The sequence below is a fragment of the Salvelinus fontinalis genome, chromosome 19 (genome assembly GCF_029448725.1).
Source record: "Salvelinus fontinalis isolate EN_2023a chromosome 19, ASM2944872v1, whole genome shotgun sequence".
Taxonomy (NCBI): domain Eukaryota; kingdom Metazoa; phylum Chordata; class Actinopteri; order Salmoniformes; family Salmonidae; genus Salvelinus; species Salvelinus fontinalis.
In genome coordinates, this window is record NC_074683.1 from 51,440,634 (window position 1) to 51,456,191 (window position 15,558).

The 15,558-nt window shown below is 51.1% G+C and overlaps 1 protein-coding gene across 6 annotated transcripts in view; it reads left to right on the forward strand.

The window, feature by feature from the left end:
- Nucleotides 1-306: 306 nt before the first annotated feature.
- Nucleotides 307-15,558, forward strand: part of prkag3b (protein kinase, AMP-activated, gamma 3b non-catalytic subunit) — a 28,443-nt gene continuing 13,191 nt past the window's right edge. For 2 of the 6 annotated variants that reach the window (XR_008753635.1, XM_055871920.1), the window contains exons 1-9: nt 309-1,630; nt 3,183-3,219; nt 8,254-8,366; nt 8,629-8,710; nt 10,435-10,493; nt 11,375-11,420; nt 13,491-13,545; nt 13,666-13,792; nt 14,001-14,166. Coding sequence is in view for 4 of the 6 variants with exons in the window: in XM_055871920.1 (XP_055727895.1) it covers nt 1,613-1,630; nt 3,183-3,219; nt 8,254-8,366; nt 8,629-8,710; nt 10,435-10,493; nt 11,375-11,420; nt 13,491-13,545; nt 13,666-13,792; nt 14,001-14,166 (703 nt within the window). In the remaining 2 variants the exon portion in view is untranslated. Of the gene's footprint in view, nt 1,631-3,182; nt 3,220-8,219; nt 8,367-8,628; nt 8,711-10,434; nt 10,494-11,374; nt 11,421-13,490; nt 13,546-13,665; nt 13,793-14,000; nt 14,167-15,558 lie in introns of all 6 variants that reach the window. The other 4 variants (XM_055871921.1, XM_055871918.1, XM_055871919.1 and 1 more) reach the window with 4 other exon arrangements.

Sequence of the window (15,558 nt, forward strand, 5' to 3'; positions counted from 1 at the left end):
CAGCTTTCAGTTTCATTTTACTGAGTGTTATTTTTCTGTGGTGTTTTAACTTTACATCTTTAAATTGTTTGATTGATCTACTCCTTTCTAAATGTCTCGATCAGATTTAGAGTTATGTCCGTTAACGTTTAGTATAAGCAGCTTCAATCGGATTTTAGCAAAACGTACTGACGCCAAAACACTGTAATCCTAAATTGTTTAATACACTTTTAAGAAATGCAGGTAGACCAAACGAACATCAATACTATCTGGAAGATAGGCAAGAAGCAGCAGTGACTCAGCTATAAATAGGTGCTGACAGAGACAGGCAAGAAGCAGCAGTGACTCAGCTATAAATAGGTGCTGACAGAGAGAGGCAAGAAGCAGCAGTGACTCAGCTTTAGATAGGTGCTGACAGAGACAGGCAAGAAGCAGCAATCTAAAGCTGAGTCACTGCTGCTTCTTGCCTCTCTCTGTCAGCACCTATTTATAGCTGAGTCACTGCTGCTTCTTGCCTGTCTCTGTCAGCACCTATTTATAGCTGAGTCACTGCTGCTTCTTGCCTGTCTCTGTCAGCACCTATTTATAGCTGAGTCACTGCTGCTTCTTGCCTCTCTCTGTCAGCACCTATTTATAGCTGAGTCACTGCTGCTTCTTGCCTGTCTCTGGCAGCACCTATTTATAGCTGAGTCACTGCTGCTTCTTGCCTGTCTCTGTCAGCACCTATTTATAGCTGAGTCACTGCTGCTTCTTGCCTCTCTCTGTCAGCACCTATTTATAGCTGAGTCACTGCTGCTTCTTGCCTGTCTCTGGCAGCACCTATTTATAGCTGAGTCACTGCTGCTTCTTGCCTGTCTCTGGCAGCACCTATTTATAGCTGAGTCACTGCTGCTCCTTGCCTGTCTCTGTCAGCACCTATCTAAAGCTGAGTCACTGCTGCTCCTTGCCTGTCTCTGGCAGCACCTATTTATAGCTGAGTCACTGCTGCTCCTTGCCTGTCTCTGGCAGCACCTATTTATAGCTGAGTCACTGCTGCTCCTTGCCTGTCTCTGTCAGCACCTATCTAAAGCTGAGTCACTGCTGCTTCTTGCCTGTCTCTGGCAGCACCTATTTATAGCTGAGTCACTGCTGCTCCTTGCCTGTCTCTGTCAGCACCTATCTAAAGCTGAGTCACTGCTGCTTCTTGCCTGCTGCCAAACCTGTAGCCTTTCTGGCCCTTTTTCTTGCTGTGCTACACACACACACACACATACACATTCACACACACACACATACACATACACACACACACACACACACACACACACACACATACACATACACATACACATACACATACACATACACACACACACACACACACACACACACACACACACACACACACACACACATCTGTTATCTCCCCCCCCCCCCCACCCCCTTTCCCTCTGACAGACTAGTCCCCCTCATGCAACAGTCCGCTCCCTCGCTCCCAATTTAGTCCCCCGCTGCTCCCAGGGACTGGAGCACAGTTGGAGCATGCTCAGGAGGTGACAGAGCAGCCCCAGTAAAACCCGTCTCTCTCTCTCTCAGCCTGCTCCGTCCACTCCTCTCCCTCTATCCAGCCCAGCCTCTCTCCAGCGTCAGAGCCATGGAGCCTTCCCGTGAGGTAAGGCAATGAAGCAGAACATTCTCACCTGCTTCCCGAAGCATGTTTTTTTTTTTTTTTAGGGGGTTTTGAGTGTGTTGACTGCTGCACGCATACATGGATGGTTAGGAACTGAAGACTGCTTCACTGTGAGAGTCTAGGTCTGCTAGAGTTCTAGACGACACTGGTACAGTAGACTGTTGTAAATGGGTATACTTCTCATCGTTGAGCCGTTAGCGCGTTGTGACGTCTTATCAACGTTGATACCGTAGCCTACATCTTGTAACCTCAAGTGTGGAAGTGCCAAGCGTCACAAATCCCAGTCTCCAGAGAATTGCTGAGCTGCGAAGCCAAAATACTTCTCTCACCCTGTTCATCGAGACATTGGCTTGCCTCAGAGCAGAAGAAGCTCAAGGTTTATATGAAAATGTAGTTCGATGAGGTTGAAATGAGAACAACATTAACTAACATTAACTTAGTTCAGAGAACTGGAACAGCTTCTAAATGTCTTAGCTGTTAGCTGTTAGCTAAGGCCCTGTGTAGTCCTACCCCAAGACATTCCTTTAGTTTGTCGCTCTCAGTCCCTGCTTGATATGTGTCAAGGCATTCTTGTTGACAGTGTTAACAAGCTCTTGTTTTGTATTTAGCTTCCTGGCCCAGTGTGGCAAACCTCACACCCGACTACTTTACGGTTGAACTGAACACAATGCCTGTCCTTACAACACACCGTATGAGTTGGCCTCTGGTACATATCATGCCAAGTATTGCACATCTTTTTAAATAAGGCGCTGTTATGTTGCTTCTTACTTAAAACCCGTGTATCTATTTTTTAATGATTGGGTAATGTCTGTGAGTTCTACTCTGTGAGTTCTACTCTGTGAGTTCTACTCTGTGAGTTCTACTCTGTGAGATCTACTCTGTGAGATCTATTCTGTGAGATCTACTCTGTGAGATCTACTCTGTGAGTTCTACTCTGTGAGTTCTACTCTGTGAGTTCTATTCTGTGAGATCTATTCTGTGAGATCTACTCTGTGAGATCTACTCTGTGAGATCTACTCTGTGAGATCTACTGTGAGATCTACTCTGTGAGATCTACTCTGTGAGATCTACTCTGTGAGATCTACTGTGAGATCTACTCTGTGAGATCTACTCTGTGAGATCTACTCTGTGAGATCTACTCTGTGAGATCTACTCTGTGAGATCTACTCTGTGGGTTCTACTCTGTGAGATCTACTCTCTGAGATCTACTCTCTGAGATCTACTGTGAGATTTACTCTGTGAGATTTACTCTGTGAGATTTACTCTGTGAGTTCTACTCTGTGAGTTCTACTCTGTGAGTTCTACTCTGTGAGTTCTACTCTGTGAGTTCTACTCTGTGAGTTCTACTCTGTGAGATCTACTCTGTGAGTTCTACTCTGTGAGTTCTACTCTGTGAGTTCTACTCTGTGAGATCTACTCTCTATTCTGTGAGATATTCTGTGCCTATCAGATATGCATCTTCAACCCAGAAATGACATGAAAGTCACACAGACAAGCAGAACAAGTAATTAAAGAATCTTCTGTCTTTGTGCAGGTCCCCTTCCTGGATGGCCTGACTATGAAGGAGATAGGTAACTCTCATGTGTTTAGTGTGTGTGCTGTTGTAACCATACTGTTGTATTACTGCTATACCAGACTGATCTTTTCACACTACCGAGCCGAAACGGACCAATCTGTCCTGACTCTACCGAGCCGAAACGGACCAATCTGTCCTGACTCTACCGAGCCGAAACGAACCAACCTGTCCCGGCTCTACCGTGCCGAAACGAACCAATCTGTCCTGACTCTACCGAGCCGAAACGAACCAATCTGTCCCGGCTATACCGTCCTGACAGAACCAATCTGTCCTGACTCTACCGAGCCGAAACGAACCAATCTGTCCCGGCTATACCGTCCTGACAGAACCAATCTGTCCTGACTCTACCGAGCCGAAACGAACCAATCTGTCCTGACTCTACCGAGCCGAAACGAACCAATCTGTCCTGACTCTACCGAGCCGAAACGAACCAATCTGTCCCGGCTATACCGTCCTGACAGAACCAATCTGTCCTGACTCTACCGTGCTGACAGAACCAACCTGTCCCGGCTCTACCGAGCCGAAACGGACCAATCTGTCCTGGCTCTACCGTGCTGACAGAACCAACCTGTCCTGGCTCTACCGTGCTGACAGAACCAACCTGTCCCGGCTCTACCGTGCCGACAGAACCAACCTGTCCCGGCTCTACCGTGCTGACAGAACCAACCTGTCCTGGCTCTACCGCGCTGACAGAACCAACCTGTCCTGGCTCTACCGAGCCGAAACGAACCAACCTGTCCTGGCTCTACCGTGCTGACAGAACCAACCTGTCCTGGCTCTACCGTGCTGACAGAACCAACCTGTCCCGGCTCTACCGTGCTGACAGAACCAACCTGTCCCGGCTCTACCGTGCCGAAACGAACCAACCTGTCCCGGCTCTACCGAGCCGAAACGAACCAACCTGTCCTGACTCTACCGAGCCGAAACGAACCAACCTGTCCTGACTCTACCGTGCTGACAGAACCAACCTGTCCTGGCTCTACCGTGCCGACAGAACCAACCTGTCCTGGCTCTACCGTGCCGACAGAACCAACCTGTCCTGACTCTACCGTGCCGACAGAACCAACCTGTCCCGGCTCTACCGTGCTGACAGAACCAACCTGTCCCGGCTCTACCGTGCTGACAGAACCAACCTGTCCTGACTCTACCGTGCTGACAGAACCAACCTGTCCTGACTCTACCGTGCCGACAGAACCAACCTGTCCCGGCTCTACCGTGCCGACAGAACCAACCTGTCCTGACTCTACCGTGCCGACAGAACCAACCTGTCCCGGCTCTACCGTGCCGACAGAACCAACCTGTCCCGGCTCTACCGTGCTGACAGAACCAACCTGTCCTGGCTCTACCGAGCCGAAACGAACCAACCTGTCCCAGCTCTACCGTGCCGACAGAACCAACTTGTCCCGGCTCTACCGTGCTGACAGAACCAACCTGTCCTGGCTCTACCGTGCTGACAGAACCAACCTGTCCTGACTCTACCGTGCCGACAGAACCAACCTGTCCCGGCTCTACCGTGCCGACAGAACCAACCTGTCCTGACTCTACCGTGCCGACAGAACCAACCTGTCCCGGCTCTACCGTGCTGACAGAACCAACCTGTCCCAGCTCTACCGTGCTGACAGAACCAACCTGTCCTGGCTCTACCGAGCCGAAACGAACCAACCTGTCCCAGCTCTACCGTGCCGACAGAACCAACTTGTCCCGGCTCTACCGTGCTGACAGAACCAACCTGTCCTGGCTCTACCGTGCTGACAGAACCAACCTGTCCTGGCTCTACCGTGCCGACAGAACCAACCTGTCCTGGCTCTACCGTGCCGACAGAACCAACCTGTCCTGGCTCTACCGTGCCGACAGAACCAACCTGTCCTGGCTCTACCGAGCCGACAGAACCAACCTGTCCTGGCTCTACCGTGCCGACAGAACCAACCTGTCCCGGCTCTACCGTGCCGACAGAACCAACCTGTCCTGGCTCTACCGTGCTGACAGAACCAACCTGTCCTGGCTCTACCGTGCTGACAGAACCAACCTGTCCCGGCTCTACCGTGCTGACAGAACCAACCTGTCCCGGCTCTACCGTGCTGACAGAACCAACCTGTCCCGGCTCTACCGTGCTGACAGAACCAACCTGTCCCGGCTCTACCGTGCTGACAGAACCAACCTGTCCCGGCTCTACCGTGCTGACAGAACCAACCTGTCCTGGCTCTACCGTGCTGACAGAACCAACCTGTCCCGGCTCTACCGTGCCGACAGAACCAACCTGTCCTGGCTCTACCGTGCCGACAGAACCAATCTGTCCCGGCTATACCGTCCTGACAGAACCAATCTGTCCTGACTCTACCGAGCCGAAACGAACCAATCTGTCCTGACTCTACCGAGCCGAAACGAACCAATCTGTCCTGGCTCTACCGTGCTGACAGAACCAACCTGTCCCGGCTCTACCGTGCTGACAGAACCAACCTGTCCTGGCTCTACCGTGCTGACAGAACCAACCTGTCCCGGCTCTACCGTGCCGACAGAACCAACCTGTCCTGACTCTACCGAGCCGAAACGAACCAATCTGTCCCGGCTATACCGTCCTGACAGAACCAATCTGTCCTGACTCTACCGTGCTGACAGAACCAACCTGTCCCGGCTCTACCGAGCCGAAACGGACCAATCTGTCCTGGCTCTACCGTGCTGACAGAACCAACCTGTCCTGGCTCTACCGTGCTGACAGAACCAACCTGTCCCGGCTCTACCGTGCCGACAGAACCAACCTGTCCCGGCTCTACCGTGCTGACAGAACCAACCTGTCCTGGCTCTACCGCGCTGACAGAACCAACCTGTCCTGACTCTACCGAGCCGAAACGAACCAACCTGTCCTGACTCTACCGTGCTGACAGAACCAACCTGTCCTGGCTCTACCGTGCCGACAGAACCAACCTGTCCTGGCTCTACCGTGCCGACAGAACCAACCTGTCCTGACTCTACCGTGCCGACAGAACCAACCTGTCCCGGCTCTACCGTGCTGACAGAACCAACCTGTCCCGGCTCTACCGTGCTGACAGAACCAACCTGTCCTGACTCTACCGTGCTGACAGAACCAACCTGTCCTGACTCTACCGTGCCGACAGAACCAACCTGTCCCGGCTCTACCGTGCCGACAGAACCAACCTGTCCTGACTCTACCGTGCCGACAGAACCAACCTGTCCCGGCTCTACCGTGCTGACAGAACCAACCTGTCCCGGCTCTACCGTGCTGACAGAACCAACCTGTCCTGGCTCTACCGAGCCGAAACGAACCAACCTGTCCCGGCTCTACCGTGCTGACAGAACCAACTTGTCCCGGCTCTACCGTGCTGACAGAACCAACCTGTCCTGGCTCTACCGTGCTGACAGAACCAACCTGTCCTGGCTCTACCGTGCCGACAGAACCAACCTGTCCTGGCTCTACCGTGCCGACAGAACCAACCTGTCCTGGCTCTACCGTGCCGACAGAACCAACCTGTCCTGGCTCTACCGTGCCGACAGAACCAACCTGTCCCGGCTCTACCGTGCCGACAGAACCAACCTGTCCTGGCTCTACCGTGCTGACAGAACCAACCTGTCCTGGCTCTACCGTGCTGACAGAACCAACCTGTCCCGACTCTACCGTGCTGACAGAACCAACCTGTCCCGGCTCTACCGTGCTGACAGAACCAACCTGTCCTGGCTCTACCGTGCTGACAGAACCAACCTGTCCTGGCTCTACCGTGCTGACAGAACCAACCTGTCCTGGCTCTACCGTGCCGACAGAACCAACCTGTCCCGGCTCTACCGAGCCGAAACGGACCAATCTGTCCTGGCTCTACCGTGCTGACAGAACCAACCTGTCCCGGCTCTACCGTGCTGACAGAACCAACCTGTCCTGGCTCTACCGTGCTGACAGAACCAACCTGTCCCGGCTCTACCGTGCTGACAGAACCAACCTGTCCTGGCTCTACCGTGCTGACAGAACCAACCTGTCCTCGCTCTACCGTGCTGACAGAACCAACCTGTCCCGGCTCTACCGTGCTGACAGAACCAATCTGTCCTGGCTCTACCGTGCTGACAGAACCAACCTGTCCTGGCTCTACCGTGCTGACAGAACCAACCTGTCCTGACTCTACCGTGCCGACAGAACCAACCTGTCCCGGCTCTACCGTGCCGACAGAACCAACCTGTCCCGACTCTACCGTGCCAAAACGAACCAACCTGTCCCGACTCTACCGTGCCGACAGAACCAACCTGTCCCGGCTCTACCGTGCCAAAACGAACCAACCTGTCCTGACTCTACCGAGCCGAAACGGACCAATCTGTCCCGGCTCTACCGAGCCGACAGAACCAACCTGTCCTGACTCTACCGTGCTGACAGAACCAACCTGTCCCGGCTCTACCGTGCTGACAGAACCAACCTGTCCTGGCTCTACCGTGCTGACAGAACCAACCTGTCCCGGCTCTACCGCGCTGACAGAACCAACCTGTCCCGGCTCTACCGTGCTGACAGAACCAACCTGTCCTGGCTCTACCGTGCTGACAGAACCAACCTGTCCCGGCTCTACCGTGCTGACAGAACCAACCTGTCCCGGCTCTACCGTGCTGACAGAACCAACCTGTCCTGACTCCACTCATATTTCACACTGTCCTTTTCCAGCACGGTTCCAGCTGCTACGGTGGATGTGTAAAACCAACCAGGCCAGTTCAGTACACCTTGGCTTGGCCTGGTTCGGTTTGGCTCGGTAGTGTGAAAAAGCTTCTCTGAGAGTGTGTTAGGACAGTGGTTCTGAAACCTCTTCTCTGGGACCCACCAAGGTTTCACAGTTTTGCTTTGTTCTAACCCTGCACTACCACACCTGATTAACATAACCGAGAGCTTAACGATTAGTGGACATGCTGGCTCTGGAATGGATCAAATCCATGGGGAGAGGGTTTAAGGTTTTATCTGGGTTGAGGTTAGAGAAGCCCCCTGTGTCAGGACACTTGACGGACCTGTAGCAGGGTGCTCCCCCCCCCACCCTGTTCCTCTCCGCAGCCTCAGCCTCGGCCCCAGACGCCGACGTCTACACCAAGTTCATGATGAACCACTGCTGCTACGACGCCATTCCAACCAGCTCCAAACTGGTCATCTTCGACACCACCTTGCAGGTACGTTCAAGCTGTGAGGTTTGATTCCCAGAGGTCACCACCCGCATGAACATGTATGTCTGTGAGTTACTTTAGATAGAATTGTCTGCTAAATGGCAGATATTGTTTATTTAATAGGTCATAAAACATTTATATTTTTTTTGTCTTAAATGGGAAGCTCTGAAATGTCTTTGCAACATAGTAATGAGCGACCAGACACCCAACACAACCAGTGTATCAGAGTTACTGTGTTTTTTGTTGTTGTTGTTTTTGTGTTTTTCAGGTAAAGAAAGCTTTCTTTGCTCTGGTGGCGAACGGCGTCCGAGCGGCGCCACTGTGGGATAACAAGCTGCAGTGTTTTGTAGGTAAGGTCACCTGGAACCTGAGCATTTCCCAATCTGCCGTCTAACCTTTAAAGTCCAATGGGTCAGCTATGAGCTTAGACTCCGATTACAGACACCCAGTAATATCAACGCAGCATTCCTCTCAAACCCCAACAACCCTTCTTGGGGGGGGGGGGGGGGGGGGATCAGCTAGGCGCCACTCTGAGTTCAGAGGTTGGGGTCCCTGAAATTAGACCGTAGGTCGGTGAACCATAAACTAAGTGACGGATGATTTGAAATGTGTAAGTTACTGCTGTGTATGTGTGCGACCATTTTCTGGGCTTTTGGTTACACGTTTCTCTGTATTCACGTTTGTGTTTCCTGTGGATAATTTAAAAAACTATATATATAAATCCCTTATGAGGCTACTAACACATCCCTCCTTGTCTCTGGGAGGGTTATAAACAGGGGTGTTGATATGATTAAATGCAGATCATCAATTAGCTAGACCAATGCTGGCACCATGCTGGGTCGCTTGGTGGGTGTCCTTTCAAGAAACCTTTGAAAGGAAAGTGGGCCGGGGTCCGTTCCACCCTTCCCACCCGGCTGGTCTGGTTTCTGGGTTAGGGCTGCGTCCCAAAAAAAAGGACGCCGTAGTCCCTATGTAGTGCACTACTTTCGACCAGGGTCCTACACACTATATAGGGAATAGGATTCCATTTGGACCTTAGCCCCGTGGGCTGTTTTCTGGGTTTCGAGCCAGGTCCATCCCCTCTGCAGAATTTGGTGCCAGAGTTCTAACTATAGTAGCTGAGCTCCAGTGTCTAGTGGGACTGCAATCTGCAACCCAAACGGCACCCCGTTCCCTTGTCAAAGAAGTGTTCTATGTAGGGAATAGGGCTCTGGTCTAAAGTAGTGTACTATGTAGGGAATAGGGCTCTGGTCTAAAGTAGTGTACTATATAGGGAATAGGGCTCTGGTCTAAAGTAGTGTACTATGTAGGGAATATGGCTCTGGTCTAAAGTAGTGTACTATGTAGGGAATAGGGCTCTGGTCTAAAGTAGTGTACTATATAGGGAATAGGGCTCTGGTCTATAGTAGTGTACTATGTAGGGAATAGGGCTCTGGTCTAAATTAGTGCACTATATAGGGAATAGGGCTCTGGTCTAAAGTAGTGTACTATATAGGGAATAGGGCTCTGGTCTAAAGTAGTGTACTATTAGGGAATAGGGTGTCGTCTGGGACATATAATCCCCTGCACCCTTTCTGTGGTTATTTATACACAACTACATCACTGAGAATGTCACCAGGCCTGTCTGTCTGTCTGCCTGTCTGTCTGCCTGTCTTGTCTGTCTTGTCTGTCTGCCTGTCTGCCTGTCTGCCTGTCTGTCTTGCCTGCCTGTCTGTGCCTGCCTGCCTGCCTTGCCTGTCTGCCTGTCTTGTCTGTCTTGTCTGTGTCTGTCTTGTCTGTCTTGTCTGTCTTGTCTGTCTGCCTGCCTGTCTGTGCCTGCCTGTCTGTGCCTGTCTGCCTGTCTGCCTGTCTGCCTGTCTGCCTGTCTGCCTGTCTGTCTGTCTGTCTTGTCTGTCTTGTCTGTCTGCCTGCCTGTGCCTGTCTGTGCCTGACTCTGCCTGTCTGCCTGTCTGTCTGTCTGTCCTGCCTGTCTGTCTGTCCTGCCTGCCTGTCTGCCTGTCTGTCTGTCTGTCTGTCTGTCTGTAACATAGTTTAGTCCCATTTAAAGCTCCGTTCTTTCCCTGTATTCTTCCAGGCATGCTGACCATCACCGACTTCATCAACATTCTCCACCGGTATTGGCAATCTCCTCTGGTGAGTGATCTGTTGTTGTTGGACCTGGCATCCAGATTCCTGGAGCTGGAGCACAGAGCAGGAAGCTCGTCATAATGCAGGAGCACAGAGGTAGAAGAATGGTTATATAGGACCCTGCTAATGTCTCACTATACACTAGTCTCACACAGTTATACCGCTGTGCTGTATGGTATATATGTGTGTCTCACACGATATACCAGGGCTCTCTAACCGTGTTCCTGGAGAGATACCCTCCTGTAGGTTTTAACTCCAACCCTGTTCCTGGAGAGAGACCCTCCTGTAGGTTTTCACCCCAACCCTGTTCCTGGAGATACCCTCCTGTAGGTTTTTACTCTAACCCTGTTCCTGGAGAGAAACCCTCCTGGAGGTTTTAACTCCAACCCTGTTCCTGGAGATATACCCTCCTGGAGGTTTTCACCCCAACCCTGTTCCTGGAGAGAGACCTTCCTGTAGGAACAGGGTTGGAGTTAAAACCTACAGGAGGGTCTCTCTCCAGGAACAGGGTTGGGGTTAAAACCTACAGGAGGGTATCTCTCCAGGAACAGGGCTGGAGTTAAAACCTACAGGAGGGTTTCTCTCCAGGAACAGGGCTGGAGTTAAAACCTACAGGAGGGTCTCTCTCCAGGAACAGGGTTGGGGTTAAAACCTACAGGAGGGTATCTCTCCAGGAACAGGGCTGGAGTTAAAACCTACAGGAGGGTTTCTCTCCAGGAACACGGTTGGAGTTAAAACCTACAGGAGGGTCTCTCTCCAGGAACAGGGTTGGGGTTAAAACCTACAGGAGGGTATCTCTCCAGGAACAGGGTTGGAGTTAAAACCTACAGGAGGGTTTCTCTCCAGGAACACGGTTGAGATTCCTGCTGTACCCTTGTGTCTTCCAGGTAGAGATCTACGAACTGGAGGAGCACAAGATAGAAGACTGTAGAGGTGACTATAAACCTGTAGAGGTGACTATAAACCTGTAGAGGTGACTGTAGACCAGTAGAGGTGACTGTAGACCAGTAGAGGTGACTGTAGACCAGTAGAGGTGACTGTAGACCAGTAGAGGTGACTGTAGACCAGTAGAGGTGACTGTAGACCAGTAGAGGTGACTGTAGACCAGTAGAGGTGACTGTAGACCAGTAGAGGTGACTGGAGACCAGTAGAGGTGACTGGGGACCAGTAGAGGTGACTGGGGACCAGTAGAGGTGACTGGGGACCAGTAGAGGTGACTGGGGACCAGTAGAGGTGACTGGGGACCAGTAGAGGTGACTGGGGACCAGTAGAGGTGACTGGAGACCAGTAGAGGTGACTGGAGACCAGTAGAGGTGACTGGAGACCAGTAGAGGTGACTGGAGACCAGTAGAGGTGACTGGAGACCAGTAGAGGTGACTGGAGACCAGTAGAGGTGACTGGAGACCAGTAGAGGTGACTGGAGACCAGTAGAGGTGACTGGAGACCAGTAGAGGTGACTGGAGACCAGTAGAGGTGACTGGGGACCAGTAGAGTTGACTGGGGACCAGTAGAGTTGACTGGGGACCAGTAGAGTTGACTGGGGACCAGTAGAGTTGACTGGGGACCAGTAGAGGTGACTGGGGACCAGTAGAGGTGACTGGGGACCAGTAGAGTTGACTGGGGACCAGTAGAGTTGACTGGGGACCAGTAGAGTTGACTGGGGACCAGTAGAGTTGACTGGGGACCAGTAGAGTTGACTGGGGACCAGTAGAGTTGACTGGGGACCAGTAGAGTTGACTGGGGACCAGTAGAGTTGACTGGGGACCAGTAGAGTTGACTGGGGACCAGTAGAGTTGACTGGGGACCAGTAGAGTTGACTGGGGACCAGTAGAGTTGACTGGGGACCAGTAGAGTTGACTGGGGACCAGTAGAGTTGACTGGGGACCAGTAGAGTTGACTGGGGACCAGTAGAGTTGACTGGGGACCAGTAGAGTTGACTGGGGACCAGTAGAGGTGACTGGGGACCAGTAGAGGTGACTGGGGACCAGTAGAGGTGACTGGGGACCAGTAGAGGTGACTGGGGACCAGTAGAGGTGACTGGGGACCAGTAGAGGTGACTGGGGACCAGTAGAGGTGACTGGGGACCAGTAGAGGTGACTGGGGACCAGTAGAGGTGACTGGGGACCAGTAGAGGTGACTGGGGACCAGTAGAGGTGACTGGGGACCAGTAGAGGTGACTGGGGACCAGTAGAGGTGACTGGGGACCAGTAGAGGTGACTGGAGACCAGTAGAGGTGACTGGAGACCAGTAGAGGTGACTGGAGACCAGTAGAGGTGACTGGAGACCAGTAGAGGTGACTGGAGACCAGTAGAGGTGACTGGAGACCAGTAGAGGTGACTGGAGACCAGTAGAGGTGACTGGAGACCAGTAGAGGTGACTGGAGACCAGTAGAGGTGACTGGAGACCAGTAGAGGTGACTGGAGACCAGTAGAGGTGACTGGAGACCAGTAGAGGTGACTGGAGACCAGTAGAGGTGACTGGAGACCAGTAGAGGTGACTGGAGACCAGTAGAGGTGACTGGAGACCAGTAGAGGTGACTGGAGACCAGTAGAGGTGACTGGAGACCAGTAGAGGTGACTGGAGACTAGTAGAGGTGACTGGAGACTAGTAGAGGTGACTGGAGACTAGTAGAGGTGACTGGAGACCACCTGTAGAGGTGACTGGAGACCACCTGTAGAGGTGACTGGAGACCACCTGTAGAGGTGACTGGAGACCACCTGTAGAGGTGACTGGAGACCACCTGTAGAGGTGACTGGAGACCACCTGTAGAGGTGACTGGAGACCACCTGTAGAGGTGACTGGAGACCACCTGTAGAGGTGACTGGAGACCACCTGTAGCTACCTAGAAATAGATGGCACAATGTAATCCCCATTGGGGTTTTAGTCTATGTATCCATAAAAGCACTTTGAAACAATTGCTGTAATGTAAAAAAGGCTTTATGAAATACATTTGATTGATTAAAGTCTTACATTCTCTGTGTTTCCTCCTGCTTCGTGCTCCAGAGGAATTTCTGAAGTACTCCAACCATACTCTGATCAGTATCACACCTGACTCCAGGTAACTAGCAGTGCCTCTTGCGGCCTTACCTTCTCTTGCCCTGGTCCCACATCTGTTTGTGCTGTCTTGGCCCCTACTCCTAAGCCGTTGTCGTGACAACCCGTCTCTTGTTTTCTACAGCCTTTTTGATGCCATCTACTCTCTGCTGAAGTATAAGATTCATCGGCTGCCTGTGATCGACCCAGAGTCCGGCAACGTCCTGCACATCCTCACCCACAAACGTATCCTCAAGTTCCTACATATCTTTGTGAGAACCACTTTCACATTCGCCTATCTGATAAACAACATGTAATGATTCTGGACACTTGATAGCCTGATCCCAGATCTGTTTTTTGACATATCTTTCCAATTTCTATGGCCATTGTGACAAAGGACCATAGGAGTTGACAAGACATCTCAAACTGATCTGGAACCAGGTTTTTAGACACTTTTTCTGACTCCATTCTTCCTCCCAGGGCACCATGATCCCGAAGCCTCGGTACCTCCAGAAGAGAATTGAAGAGGTGGACATTGGAACGTTTAAAAAGATTGCTACTGTCCGGGAGACGGACACGGTGTATGATGCCCTGGCCATCTTCGTAGAACGGAGAGTTTCCGCTCTGCCAGTGGTCAACGAGGAGGGTATGTGTCCTGTTTCACCTCGGTGATGATAACGCCTTTAACATTGACTTCCACTAACATTTAGGAAAATTACAGCTATTTTGTTTTACAATGCCTAATGCTAGGGTTAGCCCTTTAGCCCTAGTTTAAACGCCTAATGCTAGGGTTAGCCCTTTAGCCCTAGTTTGAAAGCCTAATGCTAGGGTTAGCCCTTTAGCCCTAGTTTGAACACTAAATGCTAGGGTTAGCCCTAGTTTGAACGCATAATGCTAGTGTTAGCTCTTTAGCGCTAGTTTAAACGCCTAATGCTAGGGTTAGCCCTTTAGCCCTAGTTTGAACGCCTAATGCTAGGGTTAGCCCTTTAGCGCTAGTTTGAACACCTAATGCTAGGGTTAGCCCTTTAGCACTAGTTTGAACGCCTAATGCTAGGGTTAGCTCTTTAGCTCTAGTTTGAACGCCTAATGCTAGGGTTAGCCCTTTAGCACTAGTTTAAATGCCTAATGCTAGGGTTAGCCCTTTAGCCCTAGTTTAAACGCCTAATGCTAGGGTTAGCCCTTTAGACCTAGTTTAAACACCTAATGCTAGGGTTAGCCCTTTAGCACTAGTTTAAACGCCTAATGCTAGGGTTAGCCCTTTAGCCCTAGTTTAAATGCCTAATGCTAGGGTTAGCCCTTTAGCCCTAGTTTAAACACCTAATGCTAGGGTTAGCCCTTTAGCACTAGTTTGAACGCCTAATGCTAGGGTTAGCCCTTTAGCGCTAGTTTAAATGCCTAATGCTAGGGTTAGCCCTTTAGCCCTAGTTTAAACACCTAATGCTAGGGTTAGCCCTTTAGCACTAGTTTAAACACCTAATGCTAGGGTTAGCCCTTTAGCACTAGTTTGAACGCCTAATGCTAGGGTTAGCTCTTTAGCTCTAGTTTGAACGCCTAATGCTAGGGTTAGCCTTTTAGCCCTAGTTTAAATGCCTAATGCTAGGGTTAGCCTTAGTTTGAACACTAAATGCTAGGGTTAGCCCTAGTTTGAACACTAAATGCTAGGGTTAGCCCTAGTTTGAACACTAAATGCTAGGGTTAGCCCTAGTTTGAACACTTAATGCTAGGGTTAGCCCTAGTGTGAACACTAAATGCTAGGGTTAGCCCTAGTTTGAACACCTAATGCTAGGGTTAGCCCTAGTTTGAACACTAAATGCTAGGGTTAGCCCTAGTTTGAACACTAAATGCTAGGGTTAGCCCTAGTTTGAACACTAAATGCTAGGGTTAGCCCTAGTTTGAACGCATAATGCTATGGTTAGCTCTTTAGCCCTAGTTTGAACACCCAATGCTAGGGTTAGCCCTTTAGCTCTAGGTTGAACACTTAATGCTAGGGTTAGCTCTTTAGCGCTAGTTTGAACACTTAATGCTAGGGTTAGCCCTT